An 18,277-nucleotide genomic window follows, 5' to 3' on the forward strand; every position below is an offset into this window, starting at 1 on the left:
TAATGTTTTCCATGTTGTGTCACATAAAAGATATTCTGGATGTATAATCTACAAGATAATACAGATTATTTTCTCCATACACCAGAAATAACGCTGTTTCTTTCTGTAAGGACATTACCTGTGCATATCAGTATTTCTGAGCCTGAGGACATCCAGCAGGAAAAGTGCGGTGCACCAGTGCATGTATTTCATTTGCAGAGTCACGTTCAGTCTCCTGCTCGGTGTAAGTTATGACCTGGTTCATACCTACATTAGTGTGATGGATCTTCTGTCATGCTAGGCTACTTTTGATTCTCCAGGCAAGCTGCATGGAGAGAACCGAGGAAAGGATGAGGTCAGGTTGTGCCATGAAATGGAGATCAGCTGCAGTGGTAACACTTATTGATAGTGTAAAAACAAACTATGTAAATGAGTACAACACTGGTTTTATGTCACTTTGGTTTTATGACTCTTGATAGTGTTTTGAAGACAAGGAATATGAAATGTTGGAAAGCATAGCCTTAGGAAATTAAGCTGTGTTTATACTTCTGTGTGCGAGTTGATAGATTAGGGATCCTATATAGAACTCAGCACTTGCAAAATACTGATCATCTGATTTTAAGGTAACCCTTGCCCTTACGTAGCAGATTCTCTCTCTCTCTCTCTCTCTCTTGGAAATTGCATGAATTAATGTAAATTGTTTAATTAATTCACAGCTCAGCGATTAATGTGTTTATTCATGTTTTCAGCTTCAAAATAGATATCTCATCTGTAAAGAGTCAAACTGTTAAACATCAAAACCAAACAGCCACTTCAGATTGTTAGCAGTAAACTAATCGGTAACAGTCTTTCAGATGGTTAACCAGATTCTTGTAAGTAAGGGATTTTATGTAGCTTTATCTCCATTAGGCAGCAGGGTGGTGTAGAAGTGGTTAGCACTGTGGCTTCGCACTTTCAGAGTCGATGGTTCAAATTCCACCGTGGGTCTGTGTGCATGGAGTTTGCATGTTCTCCCCATGCTTGGTGGGTTTCCTCCATGTATTCCGGTTTTCCTTCCACAGTCCAAAGACATGCAGAGTAGGCCGATTGTCATTTCCAAATTTCCTGTAGTGTGAGTGTGTGTGAGGTTGTGTCCTGCGATGGATTGAAAGCTTATCAGGGGTGTACTCAATCAAGTCCCCTGGGGTAGTCTCCAGGCCTCCTGTGACCCTGTACTACAGAATGAGTGAGTCTTTCATTATGTTAGCATCCAGCCTCAAGCCTAGAGTTCCATCCACCCAAAGTAAAAAACTAGGCAGAAGTTTTACTTTTTTTGTAATTGGTCAACCATTGTATTTTACTGTATTTTATCTTGTGTCTTCTGATATAAAATATGTTCGAGTTATTGTTTGTTTTTAGAAATGACCAGAAAGCAAGTTGGCCTTTCTACCTTTAACCAGCGAGCGAATTTAAATATGTCTCCCACTGCCCCAGTACGTCCTCCTCCACAGAAACACACTGACTCTAAACAAGGTTCAGGAAAGGTTCCTAATGAAAATTGACTTGTTGCAATAGTTCCTCATTTCCTGAAGCTCGGTTTCCTGGAGCCATTCCAATATACTCTCCTAAATGGTATAGTGATATAGTTAAGATATTGATTGTTATAAGACTAATAATAGCCCAGTATTAAGTGGAGTACCGCTGCATCAAACCCTCCACGCTGGTACAGTAAGCCAACGAGTAGCGAAATGCAACTGTTTCTTGTCTTGCTAATTATGCTGCACAGCAACACATCCATTCGATAAATGCTAGTCCGTGCCCTTTCTTTGTTCTTTCCCCTTTTGCCGTTGAGTGAAATGAACTGCATGTTCCTTCCAAATACCGTATACCAGAAAGTACAATTAAAATCATGACCTTTATCTAAGTGCGTACGTTGGGACTCGTGCATCACTCAGCAATGATATAATTTGATTTTCATTATCAGATTGCTCAGGGATGATTGAGCAGACAGAGTGTTTGGTCTTCCTCTTACCCTGGTAGTCGTGTTATGGCCTCGGCCTAAGGCGCTGCTCACAGGAGAACATATAGATTATTCATTTGGCAAGAACTGTAAGAGGCAAATAGTGTGAAAAGGATCCTCTTCTTGCCTTTGATTTCTGGCATAATGCTGTAATTTATTGTACTCAGACTTCTAAGTGATATGTGTGCAGTGGAACAGTTGGGAATGTGGGCAAGCACCACCTTGTTCGAGTTCGCAGTGATAAATTCACTTGAATAGAGTGTTAGAATGCCTGCGTACATGGTAAACAGCATAGTGTGGTTCCTAGCGTAGTGAGCACTCCATAATCCTGTCTTTGTTACTGTTCTGTAAATGGTGCTCCTAATATGTGCACCTGTTCTGTGTTTTGTCTATTTATAACCTTATACGTCTGTTTAATAAAAAAAAAATAAAAAAAAGTGAGAGAATTGTTGGAGTGAAAAGAATGCTGCATTTAGATCCAGAAGTCTTCCAAGTAGAATAGAAAGCGGAGTAACTCCTGGCTCTTGTAATGAGATTGAATCGTATTATACCAACCATATTTAATAAAAGTCGGTGGACTGATCTGGGTGGCACGGTGGCAGCATACCCAGACAATCCTATCGCATGTAAATCAAGTCTAATGATAATCCGACACCATTCTCAGCACTCAGTCGTTCAGAGTGAGTCTAGATGTAGCATTGCCAGAGTGTAGGCAGGTGTTAATGCTTTTGTCATCGCTGCCCTCCAAACCGGCACAAGAGCCGACCTAGAAATCAGAGCGATGTTCGCGTCTTGTCCGCAAGATCCAAACCGAGGGACGGATTGTGAGGAAAACAGCTTTTGACGTCTTGCGATTTCAACCCCTTTTTTAATCCCCCGGTAAAGCCTCTCTATCGAGCAGCCTTCATCAATGTGGCAAAAAGCAAATCCCGGCAGTTCCCAGCTGATAAGCATGCGAGGATGTAGCTTACGTTTGTCAGGCCTCGAAAGCCGCAGTCTGTGATTCAACCACTGGCTAATCCAGACAACTCAACTGCAAGCCGTCTGGGGGCTAAGAATTTATCCAGGACAGCGAACTGTTGCATACTTCACTTTAATAGTGGAGGTTTTATTTAATTCTGTTTTTAGAGTGCAGAAAGAGGTCAATTTTGTTTAGCCTGGAATGTTTTACTGTGCAATTACTGCTCATATGTTGTGTCAGCAGTAATTACAGGGATGGTTGCTTGTTATTCTCTGGGCCTACAGTTAGTGTGAACACACACGCAAAAATTCAATATTTATTTTAATATTTATTTGCGAAGCCATGCACAGCCCTGAAAATGTTCCTCTACTGCTTAATAATGAAATATGTACATAGCTATTTAAATGTAAATAACGAACGTGCTACATGTTACCCTATCTATCATTAACATGCCTTCTGAGAAACCCTTCAAGAGTCTTTGTTTTCCAAGTACATATTTGGGCAAACTTTAATTGTTTATGCTGTTGTTACTCTTTGTAGTTTCATCAAAATTTCTACAAAAGGTTCCACTTGGGTACCTTTCTGATAGCGAAACACTATGGAGTCAGGATAGTTTCCCCAAGGACGACAACAGGGGAACCCATGCTGTACACATTTGCAACATGCTAGTTGCTAGTTCCCATTGGGTATTGTTTTTTCCTCAACTGTACTTCCATCATGTCTGGAACTAAACATGAGAAAGTGCTTAAAGGCTTCTTTGGATATGGTAAAACACCATCGGTTTCCATCAAAGAACTCCTAAGAACATATGTGCAAAAATGCTAATTGCTAACACATACTGTTTTTCTTTGTTGCACTTGGCCAGGCCATTAAGGGTCCTTCAGATAATTATGTTTTTTTAGGTCCCTTAAAGGAAACTACTTGGGCCTATTTATTATAAGTGGGAGATCCTAAGTACTCTAAATGTTTCTAGATTGCGTTTTTCTAAATGTAAGACCAAACAATGTAAAGTTAAATACATGTAATTATTTAATAACTATTTTTTTTCTTCAGTTGACAATTTTAGTCATACTATCACATACATTAGTACTTGAGATCTATCCTTCTCCAGAGAGCAGGAAGTTAATACGCAGCATTATCTGACTCTTGAAGCTCACTGGTGCAGAATCTGATACTACGTGTCTGCTTTAATGCGGCGAGGAGATGGCTCAAATGGGAACAAGGGTGATTGTAGTTCTCGCAGACATCCGATCTATCTGTCTGCTTGCCATGTTACTTTTGTCACAATGGGATTCAGGTTCTGAGAGCACGAACCCTTTCGGATAAAGCGAGCGGGAGCACAGGCTCAGGGAGAATGTAGAGAGTGCCAGAGTCAATTTCACATTTTCAGTGTTGTTGAATCTAAGGGCCTGTGGGTCACCGTGGCTGCACAGAGACAGGGTTTTGATTGCAGAAACAGATCTGTAACTGTTCTGCTGGTTTTTGGAGTGGAACCTGCAGTGCAGCACAAGAGGCTGTGAATCAAACGGTCTAAAAACAAATCAGAAACTGTTGGTAACTGGGAGTCGATTAGATTTGAGAGGCTGTCAGCGATTGATGGACAGTCCTGCTAGTGTGGCTATGCATTTTGAAGGAATTTATGGATGGCAGAAACCGGCACATAAACAAACCTGTATGAAATATGTAGTAGGGAAGGAATAGAAAGCTATAGTCTGTAATGGTGTGTGCAAGTGATGCTGTGACTGCATCAGAAAGAAAGGTTCCCGTTGGGGTGAAAGCATTTTCTACTGTTTTTTTTCTTTTTGATTGAGTTACAGACACAGGAGATATTCTTTCTGGAATTAATGTCATTCTTACACTTTGGTTAAATTTATGTTAGTATTATAGACAAAGCAAAAATTTTTTTTTTTTTAAAGGTAAGGGGTAGCTCAGTGGTTCAGGCATTGGACTATGGGTCGGAAGGTCCCAGGTTCAAACCCCACAACCACCAAGTGACCGCTGTTGGGCCCTTGCGCAAAGCCCTTAACCCTTTAGATGTGTAATGTGATAATGCCTAAATTAAAATTTTTATATATTAGAATTACATTTACTATGGTGAAGCAGGGGGCTTTAGGAGGTGGGGATGTACAGTTTTACCACCTCATGACTCCGGGGTTCTGATTTCAAGAAAGTGGTACTGCCCTTCACCAAGAAGTGGGCAACGTAGACAAATTCTGTACTTAAGTAGATTCCCTAAGTAGAGATTCCCTAGGGCAAATCTTACTCAAGTAGAAGTAGAATTGGCGTATTTACAAGTGTACTTGAGTAAAAGTACAAAAGTAAACACATTAAAATTTACTTAGGATCGAAAGTGTCGAAAGGTGAGTAATGCACTTAGACATAATTCCTGATTCAAATACTACACAACAATGTGGTTAGGTAACTTAATACCATGCAGAAATGTATTTAACTAAAAATACCGCCATTTGCTGTTCGATGTGACCAAGTAAAATTAAAATGTGTCCTCTAATAAAACTATGCAGATATGTACAGATATGTACATTTACTGTACAGATATGTGAAATATTTACTTAAGTACTCAGTTACCTCCTACCTGTGCTCGCAACTTTTGCATCCTCATTGAAATTCTGATTGTGTTATACTGTCTTTGCAGAGGAACGATTACCGCCTCACAACTCCACAATCTTCCAAAAACCTGCCACTAAATGAACTTGGGATGCTAAATTGCTCCCCAGGTGTACATGTTATCACACAAGATGCCCTACAATGGACTGGCAGCCATCCATGCGCGTATTCCTGCCTTGCCCCTAGTGTTCCCTGAATAGGAAACTCTGACCCAGATAAAGCTTAATGTAAATTTAAATATTAATATGAAAAAAAACAGTATAGTAGATGTGGTTTGCAAGAATCTCAGGAGTTTATGAAATCTCTACCTTTCAGCTCGATTGTGAAGACCGTATTCCTGTTGGACACATTTAAATTGCATTAATCTGCCATCTAAAACCAGTTACAGTTCATCTCTAAAACCATCTGGAACCCAAATGGAAAGTGCTGAACACCTTTAAGAACCATTATGAACACCAAATAGATGCCTGTAATGTTTTTAGCAGGAGAGAATGCGCAAGAGCAGACGGACAAGTGAACAAATTTGGTTATTAAAAGAGGTAGGAAACATGAGATCAGAATAAAATCACTTAATGTTAGTGCGGTCTCGGTGTTACAATATTTCCAGGCACCGCTCCCTTTATAGCTACAGTATAGGCACGTCGATGTAGCCTTGGTAGCCTCCGTTCATTTATTTCCCTCACGACCAATGTAAATGTCCTCAAAGTCACAAAGGATTAGTTGTTGAATATCCACCTTATCAGCTATTTTTTTCCCCTCCTAAACCCTGAAGCTCAGCAGTGTATGTGGCCCTATCGGAGGCGTCTGTCGTCATCGTAGCATGTGTTCTGAGACACCCACCAGCTCCTCTCTAGGGCAGAAAGGGTGACTTCCCCGCCAAATCGCTGCACAAGCTGGATTTGGTTATCTGTGCTGTTGAATAATGCATCACCCAGGCAGCAGTGCATCCTGGGCATGTCCTCTTTATCCCTGCCCCCTCCTCCGCTCGGCCTCCTGATGAGCCTCCAATCTGGGGCGTTACACGCCTGTCGCTTTGCTTTTCCTCTGCCGGATGACTGGCATTTGTGTAGAACAGCGTCGGGAGCGGGCATAATGGTGATGATTTAAATCCCGGCCATTAAAACACGTCAATCAGAGCAGATTTCGGCTCATCAGGTGTCCAATGCTGGCGTCCTCAGAGAGAGAGAGAGAGAGAGAGAGAAAGAGACAGAGACAGAGAGATACATAAAAAGAGGTTTAATTCACTGTTTTTATTGTTGATTTTTTTGACAGTAGCTCGGTCCATACTTCAATTATGATATGTATGCGAATGCACCTGCCCTGATATAGTGTCATTCCTGTAATAAAAGCAATTTTTTTGGAACTCCACACAACCTTGGGATTTATTGAGATGTTGCGACCGTAAACAGATAAAAATTATAACGTGTCATATTGTCTGGTATAAAAGAAATCAAACACTTTGAGACGTGCAGTCGATGCGGTCACTGATAATATTTCTGGAACGGCATCCCCCCCCCCACCCCACCCTCACTGATTAGTCCTCGGACATATTTATCGCTCTTCATTTGCTTCTCTTTATCTGTCTTTCCTGTCAGGGGGTTTATCCGGTATGTCACGTGACGCCAGAGAGACAATGCGTGAGCCGAGGCTTTTGTATACAGGAGCTGTTGTTTGTTCATGGAGGGACTGTGTGTGTGTTCATGCATGCGTATGCGTTCTGAAAAGGCTCTTTCAGTTAACGCTAATGCAGGCCAGGGTGCAGGGCATTAGCACACGGCCCACTCCTCTGCTGACGCGGCTTTTTTTTTCTTTTTTTTTTCTTCCTGCATTGGCGCTTCTGTCCAAAACTCTATAGAGAACTTTATCTCCATCGGCCATGACGGAGTATCTGCTGCGTCCGCACGAGGGTGTGCTCTGGAGCGGAGAGCGGAGCCGGAGTAGTGTTTGCCGGATGGGAGGAGATGCTATTTATTTTCAAACTTCTGTCAAACCTGGATTAAACCCGAATCAGCGTTGTGTTCATTACACGACGTGGACAAAAATAACATTATACAGCTGCCTGGAATTATAAACACGCAATGTTAGAGGAAGAACTGCATTAGCCAACAGGTTAAGGTGTGTGTGTGTATGTAAAGGAGGAGGCCCATGCTACGACCACACACAAACACCGTTTCATTACTGTTGGAATTTGCACTGTCGGTGGGGGATTTTTGCTGTGGCGCCTTCAAGCTGAAGAGGCCTCCCGGTAGAGGAGACGTGCCAAATCTCAGCCAGGCCAAGAGCCCGAGTACACACACACACACACACACACACACACACACACATACACAATGTACTGTACAGGAAAGAATCTGCCAGATTGTATTACGGGATTTTTCTGTTTTTATAACACACACACACACACACATGACGAACACATGAAAAAGACTGTGGTAATAAAATCCATTTATTATGATCAAATATTCTCTGTGACGTACACCATCACCAAATCCTCTCCCAAGCTCAGGGGTTTAACTAATCTTGTCAAAGACCCAGACAGAAAAATGTCTGCCGTTTAGCTGGCAGTCACCTAGCCGGTGGATCCGTAGCGTCTGTGCGTGTCTATCGTCAAGGCAACCGAATGTGGAGGAGTTAGTGCGAGCTCACTGGAAGCAAGGAGAATCAGACAAGGCTGGATATAAAATTAATTAGTGCGCTCAGCATATTGGTTTTTTCTTTTTTTTTAATGTCCGGCTCTCGCAGAACAGTGCCGCTCTCTCAAACCGCTCGTTTTTTTTTTCATTTATCACTGATTTTTAGATCTAATGCGCAGGGTTTCAATATGTCTTGCTCTCTTGCTAGCACACGTACAGGCGTGAAATGTTAACGTTTCATGGCCGGTATATACATAAGGAACTGATGCTTAAGAGAGGCCCCATGAGCGATGTTCGGGATCTCCGCAGGACCTAATAAGCAAAGGGCTTTTAAAAAAATGAGGCGAGATTTTGTAGCAATTACAGACGGGATGTGTGGAATAATAAACAGCCCTCCTAAAGCCAGCCAGCCGTCCAGGAAAATCAGTCCGACCCGAGCGTAGGACGTGTCCCGTTCTGATAAACTGCTGTGGCACTGCCGAGCTTTCAAGTGTCATTAAACTCCCGATTAAATGGCGTTCGATTAAACAGCTGTTCTTGTTCTTCATGGACTGGAGCTGCGGGTTATAGAGTCAAGGTGTTCATTTGTTTGTTTATTTTTTTATTCAGAAATGACAGCGAAACCTCCTAAGTGCATTTAGACAACGAATTATGCTGTATATAACATTTAAATCGAGATCACATGACACACAAGATTTATTTAGGCTATATTTTATAGTATCGTTTTAAAGTTGCGACGTCGCACTGGCATTATCGATGTTCTCCCAATGTCATTCGGTCAAGTTATCCCAGCATCAAGCAATCAATGTTCCTCCACTGTCATTTCATTAAACTGCAAGTGGTGTTCAAATCAAACCGGGACTTCTGGTGGCCTGCGCAGGATAACAGAACATTATGAATGTAAAAACTCCCTTTATTTCCCCTGCTACACTAATGCACTTATCCCAGTGTTTCACTAGTGCTTGGACACCAGCAAGGTAGAATGTTCTCTCAATACGCCAGAGCCATAATCAGACTGTCCGCTTTATGTCGTAAATGCTGGCCTCCCAGGAACTCCTTTAACATGTGGAAATGGATGGTATGAGGGATGTGGCAATAACTCCTCACCAAGTTCCTGTAATGCGCAAGTGGTGTTGATGAATAATTGTGTGTATAGTTTACACAGACGGGTACGTCCCTTCCACAAGTTATGGACAATAGATCCAGCAATTCTAAAGAATGAAACATTCCACATTTCCACAAGTCCCAGTTTGACTTGAACAAATATCATAATTCTGCCTTTCATAAACAATATAAGTCTGTAACATTGCCTAATTAATGTTGCCACGTTTCAATAGCCTTGGTTAATTAATTATAATTAAATGTTTTACACTGTACATAGTACATTGTTTGCTTTCAGCCTCGATGGTCGAATACGAAAAAACCTATAGTATTTCCTGCAGCACGTGAAAAAACACTTTTTACTCATAACGAGACCAAATGTTTGGATTAAAAGGTGAAGCCCTGCTGGGTCATCATGACGCAATCATCACAGACGCCCCACATTTGTCCAGACGGAAACGAGCTCCCGCGGATATTCCAGTAATAATCACATTACCCCAGCTCGCCGTGTAAAACTAATCCGCTCCGAATAGGGCTAAAAGATAATCGGTTCACAGAGAAGGTGCTATTCTGTAGCAAATCTAATGCCGTTCACTTTCGAAACGTTCCTAGAAAACGGCATGTTGTTGAGAATTCCTGGCCATGAAGTCTAGATTTGGTTTCTGACTGACAGGTGAGCCAAGTAATGGGAAAAGTCAGCTCCTTTCTGACAGATTGAAGTACAAAATTGCTGAAGGAGACACCGGGGTTGTTTTTTTTTTTTTTTTTGATGATGGGGAACGGTTTAGTGAGAGAAAGAACGGAGTGTGTGTGTGTGTGTGTGTGTGTTGAGAAAAACAATGCAATTTTTGTTTTCGGTGCAACAGACAGCGCTGTACCTTTGTGTAGTGTAAATAATGGGTGCGGCGTCTTTTTTCGGTTTCTCGCTCTCTCTCTTTTCTCGCTCTCTCTCATGTATGTGTCAGGGTGATAATCGCGGCTGAAATTTCATTTGCTCTCATCTCACAGTTCTCGAAGGCCTTCCCTATTTCAGTGTCCTCTCCGAAGGTGGAAGCCGAGTCGGAGTGGGTGTCCAATGCATTTGTTTACACCGATTGTGGCTTCTTTTTTTTTTTTTTTACTTCCCCCCCCCCCCCCTCATCTCCTCCTTCCTGCTCTTTTATTCCCTCTGGACGTGTTACAAACCGAATGAAAGAAGACAGGGACGGTAAGAACGAGATAGATAGAGAGAGCTGCTCGCTGAAACGCTTGACTGCCTCGTGCGTCCGTGTGGCTTAAGTGCTGTCAGCTTGTCCAGAGTCGGCAAAAAAATTTAACACGCAACATCCGACCCTCTCTCCTTCTTGTTTCCTCCGCTGTATGATCATTTTTTTCCCCTCCAAGGCTTTTTTTTTTTTTTTAATATTCACTTTTAATTATAAGCTCCGCATTGACGCCGGGACCGGGACCGAAATCTTTGCAAGTTTTTCATCCAATTTGCAGTTCAGAACGAGGCCTTTCGTGTGTAAATGCCCGCTTTTATTAATAACTCTCCGCTCTAATTATGTGGCAGAGATCATTAGCATCACTGAGCGCAGGAGGAGGGCTGGACCAGATTAGGCTGATATATTGTGTATGCCATGTGGCTAGTTGGTTTAGAAAGTAAGTGTTTGCCCAAGGGGTCTCGTTTCATGCCCAAGAAGAGCGCTCCTGTCAGGGCACCATGTCATCGTTCTGCTTCAGCAAGTGTGTGTGTGTGTGTGTGAGAGAGAGAGAGAGAACAGAGAGAGAGATGGAGAAAATGAATGCATTAGGAATCAAACATACACGGCATGCCGTTATAGGAAAATAATCAATGATGAAGGATCACCGTGCCTCCAATAACCCCTAATGTCCCCGAGGAGGTTTCTTTCTCTTCCAGCGGAGGTCCAGAGCAGCACGGTGAGGCGTCTGAGAGCTCCGGCGCTCATGAGCTCTTCGTTGTGATTCTGTCCGCATCCTTTAGGGCTGCGTTTCTCCCACTTCCACCCGTTCTCCTTTCCCCCTGCTTTCATGCCGTAGCTTTTTCGCAGAAAAGCCGGTGGGGCTGCTGAACACCATCCATAATGTATGAGCGTCACACTTTTAGCTGTTTTTTTTTCTTCCCCTTCTTTTCTCCAACAAATCTTGTCTAAAACATGCATTTATGTTCTCAAAGTCAGACAGACAGAAGCACACACACACATAGGTACGCGCAGTATCCTGTGGGGAATCTCTCACATTCACTCACTCTGTCTCTTTCTCTTTGTGTTCTTTTCTTTTTCCTGCAGTGAGGTTCCAGGACTGCGGACGAGCAGGGCGAGTGCACTTCGAGTGCAGCCAGCCGACAGATTTCCGGATCGAGATCACCGGAGAGGTGTTGTCTCTCTGGACCATCCGGCCGGCTCTTTCCTCCTCATCCTTGTTCATTTCTTTCCCACTACTCGTCATAGCACGAGATGATTCCACGCAGGAGCAGTGGCAGACCGAGATCTGGCTCCGGCCGTCAACGGGCCACGAGTCTCAGGTATTTTATTTAAATGTTTCTATTTGCTTCACGGTGCGAGCCTTATCGATCAGTGCTAATTACTTACTCAGATCCAATCTTTGTCATCGTGTCTTACATCTGTGTTTCTCACTGGCCTGTAACCTGTCATTATGGTAAGCAGGCACGGTGATGTGGCCTGAATCCACTCACATTCACACCTTTTCAAATTCAATCACGTCTTCATGTCCGCTCAACAACAACTGCAACAAATTGTTGTTATTTTGTTAATAATAAAACGAGCAAACCTGCAAAACAAGCCTTAAACCACCACACATCATATACTTCTATTAAAAAAAGTTATAATAAATAAATTAATTTAAGCCTTACAGGTTAAATTATAACTTTCCAACTGAAATTTATTTTAATTTTTTTTTTGCCAATCTGAACATTGATACCAGAAACCTCTGTAAAAATGAAAAAAACTTTTTTAACTCGCTAAAGTTTGAGGAATTATAGGGCAATTTTTTTTTGTTTTGAGGCAAAACAAGCGAAAAACTAAGTAGGAACTTTCAGTAGGAAACGATGACACCCTCAATGTTCATCCGTATAAAATTTAAACCCCAACTAAGGACTAAAGACGCAGCGGACCCCTACTAACCTGCCCATCTTAAAATGTTGGCACACTGATCAGTTTAAAATTGATCAAGATGTCATTGCTAAATAACACTCTTATAACTGTTGCTATTAAAAGCGTGTGAAATTCACTTTCACAAGTTTTAAAACGGATTCTCCAGTACCTTATGATTATTCCTCAAAATGACTCCCCTGAAGATTTATCTTGCTTCAGGATGCAATAACGTCTATCAATAGCATCATTAGTCTCACATTCAACAAATCGGTTTAACCAACAATAGCTCTAAAATAGTAACACTTATAGCTTCAGGATCTGAAGTTAAGACACAAAGAGTAGGAGCAGATCCACTCTTGAGCTAAAGTTTTTGCACAAATCCAGCTAATCGTGTATTGTATTGTTTAGAAAGCAGTCCGGTGTGAAATGTTTAACGTGTGCATTGCTGTAACTCTCTCAACGGTCTAATTCAATCACAACACATCCTGTACTATACGTGCTTTCTCTTTTGTGTCTGTTTTGTGCGGAGATGAGCTTCGAGCCAGAGGATGTGGGTGTGCAAATGAGCCCTGCTTGAATGAAAAAAGTTGAATAAAATATACAAAGAAACACACCGATGTACAGTTTGTCTAAAAATAGATTTTTATTTATTTACATCATTTAGGAGATGCATTCATGCAGAGTGACGTACATTTGTTCTCATTTTACATCCGAGCACCTGACAGTTCAGGGCTTTACTCAAGGGCCCAGCAGTGGTGGTTCTGGGTTTGAACCTGGGACTTTCCAATCAGTAGTCCAATGGCTTAATGACCCGTGCCACATGATGTGCTCTTCTGACCATCCTGCTGGAAAACTCAGTCAACTATCCAGGCGTTGTCTCCAGTTTCCCGATTGCATGATTGATAAATATTTGAGGTTTTCGCGGTTGCTTGACCAGCATGCCGAGCATTTTGGCAGGAGCTAGAAGTCTAAGCAGACCTCGTTTAGAAAGCAAGAAGCATAAAACTCCCGGAGAACCTTTGGGGAACATTTTGTCTTAAGAGTTAGTCTGATAACTTGTTTTTCTTCATGCTAAGCAATCGTATGCTATATCCTCATGTGGGAGATCTTCATGTGGGAGATTTTAATTTTTTTCCCTTTTGAACAAAACGCTTACTCTTACACTTCTAAACATTCTTTGATTCTTATAGACAGGCTTTTCAGATTCTGAGAAGAACCCCTGGAGAGAGAGAGCAGGAACCCTTATGGATTCCTTTTTGCTATGAATGTAAATTAGCTTTTGAGGTTGTTTTTCTTTGTGGGAAGGAATTAGATAATTCTTAATCCGAAAGATGAATTTCGGGCCCCTCCCTGGCCGATGGCTGGCATGCATACGAGCGCCTATTTCAGTGTATAATGAAGCCGGATAAAACCATCAGGTCATCTCTGTGCCATATGGTTTATTGTGCCTGAGCAGTAATTCCATTTCCCCGAATCCCATTTGCTAGCGCGTTACAATCACAACGATCGCTAATTACAGATATGGAAAATAAATGAAATTACGTTTCTAAAAGACTGCACGTGATGGCCACTAAACTTTAACAGGCCTAATAACAGTATAAAATAAGACGTGCCAGCTGCTTATACTCCCGTTGTTTGGCGGCTGCATCGGAATGACAGATTTGTATAAAGAACAAGAGATGTTGATTGTTGATATAACCTTTACAAAAAATGCTGGCTTCCATCTGTTTGCTTTCCAAGCTATTGCGCCTGAAAGTCTTTACGCCTTTTAAACCCTGTGATTTAATGGCTCAGAGAAAAGAGGTGTTCTGAGTGAATGGATGCACTGTGATTAAAATCTCAATGTGTCAATTCATGGCTGAACACAAACTTATATGCAACAACCCGAGGACTGACGAAGGAGAACAAGCTCAAATCAGCCTTAAAAAAAAAAGAAAGGAAACAGGTTTTAGCCTGTTGAGTTGGATGTTGTCAAGGTTACCAGGTCAGTCATGCTGAGCAGTGCCTCTAGTGGTGAACCATGGTATGACAATGATTAAACAACTTTTAAAAAAAAAATTTTTAAAGACATGACCGGTCCAAAAAAAAAAAAAAAAAAAATCCAAATTGGACCTTTTAATAGAGCATTTAGCTTGTTCGGGAACCATGTTTTTAACATTACTTAGGAGTCACATGGTACGTTCCCGTATGTGTGCTTGGAGTTTGCTTGGTGGGTTTCCTCCGGATAATCCGATTTCTTCTCACAGTTCTAAAATAAGCAGATTAGGCTAATAGGCATTCCCAAATTGCCCGGAGTGTGTGAATGTTGACCAGAGGTAATATAAATAAGAATACATACAACAGTCACCATTGACCTCCATGGTCCCTAGTTGGACTATAAAGGTTCTTAGATGAATGGATGGATGGCGTTCTGTTGTGTGGCTATACATACTGGAGAAATTGAGTGGATTACTGTAATCCCATGATGCACTGTGATGTAGTAGGTAGTGTAGAAATGAACGGGAAATGTATAGGTGTGGTTTGATTTGTACTGACCCTCTCCTCTCTCTGAGGAATGAACCTCATTCCTATGGCAACATCGATACAGAGTCTGTGGTGACGCTATAGCCTCGGTTGGTTGGATGTCCTGTGTCAGTTTGGTTACTTTACTATGCAAAATGATTTCCTTTACTGATCCCCTTCACTATCGTCATGTTCTACGGCACTTTCCTAGTTTTCCGAAAAGTGAATGCGGATACAGATTAAAGCTGTCAGATGTGTGACACGGCTCAGGAGCAGCTTAACCCACATCTGACATGTTGTCGTTTCTATATCTTTTTCTACAAACCCCCATAGTGTCTACTTATCCACATCTAATCCCCAATGTTCAGGTTCCCCAAAGAATTCCAGAAGGCTTTTCTATTCACTGTGCTTCTTCACTATGTAGGGTAAAGCAGAATGACGACGTTCCCTGAATGAATCTCTGTACGTTTTTCCTTTGATATTGTTTTACCGTTCAAATCCTTAATTTTTCACTGTGATTAAAGTTTTGGCACCCATTGGTTTGGCTTTCGGTTTTACTCACATTTAATCATTAATTCACCACACCATTTTTTTTTTAGAGAAACTTTTCTCGTTTCTATTTCATGCGATATGAAGCACACACACACACACACACACACACATTCTCAGACTGTGTCCTTACCAACTGACCAGTTTTGTCCATGATGTTACTTTGTTATAAATATTTTTGCCCTGATTTAGGCTTTGCATCATCCTGAGGAAGTCGTTGTGGCTTCCTGCATGCAGTTAAAGCTATAAGGGCATGTGTGTGTGTGTGTGTGTGTGTGTGTATGTCATCGTCAGGCTGTATGAAGCAGAGCACGCAGTTGGGTTATATATAACCTGGCACATGTTCTTTAACATCATGAGGTGATGAACTCATTTGCACGTGTTCAGGATACAGAACGTGGTGAGATCGTGTCTGTGTCATGAGACACATGGGAACAGGATCCATTTTCTTTCTTTCTCTCTCTTTTTTCCACAGCTTTAAATGGTGTAAATTGTCTGGGTTATGAACAGTCGACTGTAACATCCCTAGCGGAATCTTTCTCTCTCGCCACTTTTTTTTCCCTTCTCTTGATTGGATTCTCTCCTTGCTCTTTCCATTCCCCTTTCCTTATGGTCTTTTTTCATTTCCTAACTCTCTGTCTTTTTTTTTCCCTTTTAGTTCCTGCTGGTACTTCATCGCTGCATTTAAATGCTTCTTTCTGGCAACACATGGCTTTTTAAATGAGTATATTTTCTAGTAATAACCAGACGGAACACAAATGAATCACTTTTATACTTTTATAGCTTTCTAAACCTATACATGCTTGAAAACCACAGATGCATTTAAATAAATATCACCTATATTTTCTTTACCAACCCCTCAGGGTTATACCATAATAGAAAATGTCATTTGTTTTTATAAATCGTTTATAGCCTATATAATATAAATATAAATAAATATAAATAAATATGATTAAAGGTTCAGTGTATACATTTTGCATCATGTATACAAAAAATTGTTAGTTTCCTCTGTATATATATATATATATATATATATATATATATATATATATATATATGGGCCAGGACTTTAACGCGTTAATTTAGATTAATTAATTACACAAAAAAAATTGCGCATTTTAATCGCACTTATTTTTGCACCGCGGAACGTTTCTCATTGGATGAGTTTCGGCAGACCGATTATACTGGAGCACCAACTAGCGTTCAGACAAAAACAAACCACAGTGAACATGGATGAGACCGCTTTGGTTGGCCCTGTGGATGGGAAATTTTGTTATAAAAAACGAATGGATGGAAGCGTTGATAAGAGCATGGTTGTGTGCAAGCTATGCAACAAGGAATTCGCATATCACCGCAGCACATCGAGCCTCAAGTATCACTTAAATGCTAAACATATAGAGTTGAAGAGTCATTATTTAATGGTATACTAAAAATCCTTATGTAAAAACTTACTTCTCACTTTTCTCAGGACAAATATTTATATGCGATTAATTTTGATTAATTAATTACAAAGCCTCTAATTAATTAGATAATTTTTTTTAATCGAGTCCCGGCCCTAATATATATATATATATATATATACACACCTCCTAGACACCTCGGCCTAGATCGTCATTCACGGATGTACAGCCTTCTTTAAAACATTTGCACATTCAAATGAAGAGTCTCATTACTGTACAATGCCAGAACTTTCATCAGATGTCGCAGTTTGACTTGAACACTCCTTAAAACTTTGTAAAGACGTACACGGTCATACCTAAGATTCAAGATGTGGTTATAGTAATATCTTTCATATTATTTTCACTAACCCACTCAACCCCATCCCATAATTCCTGTGCGCTTTGTCAGGGGGAGGATACATCGGGGCTTCTCGTAACCTAAATGTAGGCAGCGTAATGAATACAAGCTGCACGATGTGGCAGCTCCTCCTCATTAAGCACCGCATCTCCTGCAGGTTTGGTCTTTTAATGATGTCGTTAATCTCTGTGCTCATTGTATTTATAAGGATGTGCCACCGAGTAAGACTGATATGCGGCCTGCTTGTAAACACGCATATGAATATTAAGTGTAAACACAAAGTGCTTGCTGACGAGACCAGTATTCTGGCTTGTTCGCTTTCTTTGCCGTGTGCCATTTTAGACCTTATCAGTTCTCGATTGAACGGATTTACAAGCTGAAGGATGAGCGCTCACTATCTATACCTGGTGGACCGGTGGGCCGCGATGTCACCGCTGTCGGCCCAGAGTTCATATGCAATTAATGACATTTCCATCAAGCCCTTTGGCTGACTGGTTATGTAAGGTCCTCATTAATAAGCGATCTCCATGCTGTTTGTCATAAATCAGTCGCGCGTTCACTTGTTGCATCGGCAATTAGCTTTGTTCTCGGCACAGAGAGCAGCGCGGGCCCACAGGAGTGCTGAAATCAATGACCGCTAAAGATTTCTTCATTAACATCTTCATGACCTCTTATGTCTGCACAAGACGCAACACACGTCATCATTTCCCTCGCAGGCCAAGAATAATAAGCGATCAGGATTTTTGTCCCAGCGTAATCAAGAACAGGTCGCAGTCAACAAGGGGAAATCTTTCTCATAGCGTATTTCTTTATTGTAGAAGAGGTACCAAATCAGGGAGCCGTAAACAAGGATTCAGGACCCTTTCTAACTTTTAGAGGTTTAAGACAGTGCCTAGATCCTCCGAGCCACCAGGGGGTGCTGTAAGATTTTTTAGGAAAGCTGAGAACATGTTTTCTGAGAAAATGGTTAGCACATCCCATTGGTGTTCCCAAATTAATCATAGTGTGCAAAAATGTG

At 41.3% G+C, this 18,277-nt stretch overlaps 1 protein-coding gene across 1 annotated transcript in view; it reads left to right on the forward strand.

Annotated features, from left to right (window-relative positions):
* Positions 1-18,277, forward strand: part of LOC128527025 (cadherin-2-like) — a 93,715-nt gene that overhangs the window by 42,771 nt on the left and 32,667 nt on the right. The window contains exon 3 of the mRNA XM_053499330.1: positions 11,587-11,822. Coding sequence (XP_053355305.1) covers positions 11,587-11,822 — 236 coding nt within the window. The remainder of the gene's footprint in view (positions 1-11,586; positions 11,823-18,277) is intronic.

This window comes from Clarias gariepinus, chromosome 1 (assembly GCF_024256425.1).
Source record: "Clarias gariepinus isolate MV-2021 ecotype Netherlands chromosome 1, CGAR_prim_01v2, whole genome shotgun sequence".
Classification (NCBI taxonomy): domain Eukaryota; kingdom Metazoa; phylum Chordata; class Actinopteri; order Siluriformes; family Clariidae; genus Clarias; species Clarias gariepinus.